Source organism: Bactrocera dorsalis, chromosome 1, assembly GCF_023373825.1.
Source record: "Bactrocera dorsalis isolate Fly_Bdor chromosome 1, ASM2337382v1, whole genome shotgun sequence".
Lineage (NCBI taxonomy): Eukaryota > Metazoa > Arthropoda > Insecta > Diptera > Tephritidae > Bactrocera > Bactrocera dorsalis.
In genome coordinates, this window is record NC_064303.1 from 24,921,773 (window position 1) to 24,927,393 (window position 5,621).

The following is a 5,621-nucleotide window of genomic DNA, read 5'->3' on the forward strand; positions in this document are numbered from 1 at the left end:
AAGTCAATATATATTTTTATTTTTATTGATAATTATGTATGTATGACTATGCTATAGAAAATTTAATATTTGTTTTCAACATATTAATTTTCATTCAAGTGTAAAAACATCTTTAAATAATGAAGTGTAATAGATTTTGTGACTGTCACTTACAGAATAGCAAAATCGTCTCCAAGTTACAAAAATTGTCTCTAACTTAAAATCTCAAATTTAGAGACTTGTGTCTGTAACGCAGTACAGAATCGCACGGTAAACTGATTGGTGGGAGAAAAAAATCGGTTGATATTAATTGTTCTGCTAATTTTTCCTTTCCTTATATTATAGTATCTTATCTCACAATACACAATCCCACGATAAACCAACTGGTAGGACAAAAAAATCGGTTGATATTAATTGTTTTGATAATTTTGCCCTCACTTATCTTATAGTATCTTATCCAACTGGTCTTATACTTGTAATTTTCTAAATACTATTGGTAATGAGTTGTGTCCCAGAAGATAATTTGGTGAAAGTTAAAGTATTATTTTTTGCCAAAGCACGTGAAATTTCTGGATTAAGTTCGACAACTTTTATTACGGAACAACATATACAAGTATCTCAACTCTTAAACCAGATTTGCCAAAAATTTGCAATAGACAGTATAAGGGATAGTTGTGTTATAGCAATAAACGAGTGTTACTGTGAGAATTTAGTAAATCTTCAAGAAGGTGACGAGGTTGCTATTATTCCAGCTATTAGTGGAGGGTAAAAAGTATGGCTAATTTTTTGTCAATTACCCGGGAGCCCTTGGATGTTGCAGCCATTACAAATTCAATATTTCGTGAAGATTGTGGTGCTGTTTCCATATTCGTAGGAACGGCTAGAAATTCGTTTGACGGAAAAATGGTTTGTATTTAAGTGTTTTAAATAATAATAGTTAGATGTTACGCAAGCAAGATTGTTCATTATAGGTACATTCGCTTAAATATGAAGCATACGAGACAATGGCTCTAAAAGAACTTGAAAAAATTTGTGATGCAGTGCGCTCTCATTGGAACGATGTAGTGAACATCGCAATACATCACCGTCTCGGTTTAGTAGCAACAAAGGAAGCAAGCGTAGTTATTGCTATATAGTCTCCCCATCGAGAAGACGCATTAAAGACAGTTTCATATTCTATTGAACATCTGAAGAAATCTGTACCTATTTGGAAAAAAGAACTGTATGGCGATGGAGATTCAAATTGGAAATAAAGTAAAGAATGCCAGTGGGTTAAGTAACTACGTATTTTATAAAATATGCTATCAACAGGGCTCGACTCTGGTTACTTTGGTGAGGGGAATATGCAAATACATATAATAGCGGGATTCTGTAACCAGTCTCTAGTCTCTATTTGAGACATTTTGAGGCAAAGTCTCAATTTGAGACTAGTTACTATTCACTAAACAGTCTCTAGCGTTAGTCTCAAAATACTGAGACCTGGTAGTTAGCCGGTCTCAAAACTAAAAAGAGCTCTTGTCTGCCATTTTGAATATACTGAATAGAGATCATCATAGACTTTAATCGATTGTCGTATTTTTATATTTTGTAAGCAACTCAAACACGACAAAGTTAAAAATGAATAAATTTTACATAAATTTCGTAAATATTATGAAACAAAGTCAACATATATTTTCATTTTTATTGATAATTATGTTTTTTGACTATGTTATAGAAAATTTAATATTTGTTATCGACATATTTATTTTTATTCAAGTGAAAAAACATCTCTCAATAATAAAATGTAATAGATTTTGTGACTGTCACTTACAGAATAGCAAAATCGTCTGAAGTCGTAAAAGATGTCTCTAATTTAAATCTCAAATTTAGTGACTTGTGTCTGTATCACAGTACAGAACTGATAACTGTCTCAACCTAAATGCGCCTTAACTGTGAAAGTAAAGAACCAGTTTCATATTAACGAATATTCATCACGAAAAAAAAACCGGATATATATACTAGAGAAAAGTAATCACAAAGAAGAAACGACTAAGAAGTGAACCATTTTATTAATCGTATACCAAAAGAATTTCCAATTGTGTTTTCTTTGTGAGGAAGAGAAATTATTTATGCCAAATCGATTGCAGTGAAAACTCAGAAAAATTATTGGTGAATTTTTACGAAAGAAACCCCGAAATAGAAATATCACTTGCATATATATGATTTTACTTTCCTAGTTGTACACATACATATATTTGTTCCTGGTAATGTTGGTGTCAATATTATATGCAAAAATGAGTGATTCAGGTGACTTTGAACATTTATAGAAGAAGTGGAATCGGGACGAAGGAAAGAGTGCTTATTTTTAATAGGTTTGAGTACTACCTATTGGAAAAATTTTATACTAAATCTAATAACAAATACCTGGTATCAAAAGTATACAAACAAGATCCAGTGTACGCCATTTTGAATATTTTGACCTTTTGCTTGCTTGCGACTTGTTTGGTTTTCGTTCTGAACAATTGAACTCCTACAGTGCCGTTATTCAAATAATAAAATTATATAATACACCTGCGAAGAATATATGTGCGGATCGCTATATAAATAGAATAAAGACATTTTGTTGCCCAAAGTGTAATGTTTACTAAGCAGTGTGATCAAATTAAGTTGTATAACTCAAAAGTAAAGCGCGTTATAGTTAAAAAGAGACTAATTGTTCATCCATCTACGATGTTTAAGAACACAAACATATGTGGAAATCTGATAACGGCAATGATAGTATACCCAAAACAACAATTCAGAATTGCTAACCAACCGGCGAGAATAAGAGTTTGTGTTTAGATTGACCATTGCAAAGTATTTGCGTGAGTCTACAATATAATTAGGCCTATAAGTTATATGCATCGTTAATGTAAAAGATTTCAAGACGGGAATAAATACGTGAAGCCTTCAGGATCAAAATAATCATACGGAATACGCTATAATTATCACCATTGCAACGGTCAAAATCATCATAACATTTTATTAACAAGTTGTTGGTATATAACTAATTGTTTTGCAAAATGAAGTTGTTGGAGAGTTCGCGTTTTGAGGCGATTAATAATGCATTGTCTATACAAACTGGTGGGAGTACAATCTTTGGTCGTATTGAGAGCTATTCCTGCAAAATGGTGGCGGCTGATAAAGCTTTGTATAAAAGATTCACCGCTGATACACACGGTGTTGGACCACATGATCTACAAGCACTTTCACCACCACAAACCTTAGCTGACCTTTCACCCAACTTCCATCGCAACAATAGCCAGTCGGGGGACGAAGGAATAATCCTTTGCGATACTATATCTCGCAAGACTCTTTTCTACTTGATCGCTACATTGAATGCTTCATTTGAACCAGATTATGATTTTTCTGATGCCAAGGTAGGATTCATAACAAAAATTATTTTTTCATTGAATTTCTGTGATGGTATTCTAGAGCTTAGTTAGTTTTTGACCAAATATTTTGTTTTTCCATTGCAGTCTCATGAATTTAGCAAAGAACCTTCACTACAGTGGGTGATGAACTCAGTTCATTCGAATTTATCGGCTTTAGCTGGAGACCAATATCAAGTTTTACGTCAACCCTTATGGACGGCTATAGATGATGAAATCAACTTATCTGATTGTGACATTTACAGCTACAATCCGGACTTGAGTTCAGATCCCTTTGGTGAACCCGGCTGTTTGTGGTCTTTTAACTACTTCTTTTATAACAAAAAGTTAAAACGCATCGTCTTCTTTACATGCCGTGCAGTAAAGTAAGTTAATTTACATCATTTAAAAATCATTATAATAAATTTTCTGTTTTTCAGTTCAATTTACGCTGGAGAAACATCCGATTTTTCAATGGAAGATGATGTTTATTAAGGACTGTGCAAAATACTGGAACACAGTTCGATTTTTTCAATTAATAATCTTAACATTTAAAGAACATAAATAATTACAAAATGATTAATGGAAAAAACTGATTGTTAGTCGGATGTAATATTACAATTACTCCATTACTTACAAGTATAAAGGATTTACAAGAAAATAACTCGTGGAGACTATATGAACCGTAGGTATGCGTATTCAGATCCTGCAAGGTTAACAATAAATAATGTATTTAACTGTATGTATCTTTTCAAGTATATTTATTGGCATAAAGGCAGGTGAGAGCTGCGATGTGAGAATTTGTGCCTCTAAATATACACGATGCCAATAGTTTAGTTTAAAACTTTGAACTTCTAACATAAACATATTCTAGAAGAAATACTTCATATAAAAAATATTGAAGAAGATTGATATTTTATGGAGTATTAAGTATTTGTACACTTTAAATGTTTGGATATGTTTTTCATTGAAGTTTGCACTTCATGCGTTAGCATTCAATAAACGGTTATTGAAAGCAAATAAAATTTGCTATGGATTTCAAATGTATCGTTCTTTTAGTAATAAGATTATATTTGCTAGTGTTACTCTACTAAAAAACAGCATATTCGTTGAATCGTGCGTTTTAGCCCCTAAAATTTAATATTCACTTTGAACTCAAACAAATATGTAATATTAGTATGTAATGAAAAAATAAATAAAATGCAAATTCAAATTGCACTTTTGTATCTTATTTATTACATGTCTCTACATTTTGAGAATATTGTGTACACTTTTTCACAGTTTCTTCGCTATTATCCGATGAAGCTAATGATTGCAGGTACAGATTGAATAAAGGATGGTTCTTATGCGCCAAGCAAAGTACTCCGTACTGAAATTAAAATATACATATATAATTTTCAGTCTGTTCTTGCTTTAAATGAACAAAGAATTTGATATAACTTCGATTTTAAAGAAAATTTAAAGAAATACAAGGTTTTTTAATGAATCTGTATTTGTTTATTAGATTACCTTTACACAAAGTGGGTACCATCTGACATCTATTCGTCCGCCACTCGGAGTAGTAACAGTAAGCACCTTTGCTAGGTTTTTAATATCCCGCTTCATTAAACAAGTTCTTGCTAAAAACATCTTTGTGCAAATGTCTACTGAACGCATTCCCCTTATGTTATTTTCTGCGCTACTATGAATAGCTTTTGCGCAAGAATTATTTCGGTCAGTCCATGCTGAATGTTGCGGATTATTTATCACTTCTAATGTTCTTTCAAACACACTTTTAGGAATTTTTATGACGTTGTTCGTACTTTTATCCTTTTTCTTTATTTTACCACTGCTTCTAGCTGATGCAGACATGATTCCATCAATTTTAGTACTCAAAGTATTTAGTCGCAATACTTGTTTACTAAATATTCAGTAACAAATAAAAATAAAAACAAAGAATGACATATGGGACAAAGTAAAATGAAGAACAAAAATACAGGGTACACTGTATAAAAAATAGTATTTAGTTTCTACGTTACAGAACTTAAAGGACGCTAATACTTCAGTTGGTATCGACGTAGTGAAAACGTAGTTGTTGTTATTTTCTTTTGATCAAATTACTCAAAAAAACGCCAATTTAATTAACAAAAGTTAAACTGATCCCAAATGTATTGTTGCGTTTTGTGTATAAATAACTGTAATGCAAATCGCATATCATAATTGGATTTTTAAATAATCACTTTGTGTTTCATTCCACAAATTTACATTGACATG

At 31.7% G+C, this 5,621-nt stretch overlaps 2 protein-coding genes and 1 long non-coding RNA gene across 3 annotated transcripts; 2 read left to right on the forward strand and 1 right to left on the reverse strand.

The window, feature by feature from the left end:
* The first annotated feature begins 746 nt into the window (after nucleotides 1–746).
* Nucleotides 747–1,340, forward strand: LOC125778373 (uncharacterized). The gene is made up of 2 exons (XR_007422670.1): nucleotides 747–885; nucleotides 951–1,340. It is a non-coding gene; the product is annotated as an uncharacterized LOC125778373 (long non-coding RNA).
* Nucleotides 1,341–1,985: 645 nt separating this feature from the next.
* Nucleotides 1,986–4,584, forward strand: LOC105233356 (repressor of RNA polymerase III transcription MAF1 homolog). Its single transcript, XM_011215425.4, has 3 exons — nucleotides 1,986–3,377; nucleotides 3,477–3,754; nucleotides 3,809–4,584. Exons 1-3 carry the CDS (start codon nucleotides 3,021–3,023, stop codon nucleotides 3,861–3,863), a joined length of 690 nt encoding a protein of 229 aa, XP_011213727.1. The 5' UTR covers nucleotides 1,986–3,020; the 3' UTR covers nucleotides 3,864–4,584.
* Nucleotides 4,576–5,275, reverse strand: LOC105233355 (uncharacterized). Its single transcript, XM_011215424.4, has 2 exons — nucleotides 4,878–5,275; nucleotides 4,576–4,737 (listed from the first exon to the last, which is right to left on the reverse strand). Exons 1-2 carry the CDS (start codon nucleotides 5,217–5,219, stop codon nucleotides 4,597–4,599), a joined length of 483 nt encoding a protein of 160 aa, XP_011213726.3. The 5' UTR covers nucleotides 5,220–5,275; the 3' UTR covers nucleotides 4,576–4,596.
* Between the last annotated feature and the right edge of the window lie 346 nt (nucleotides 5,276–5,621).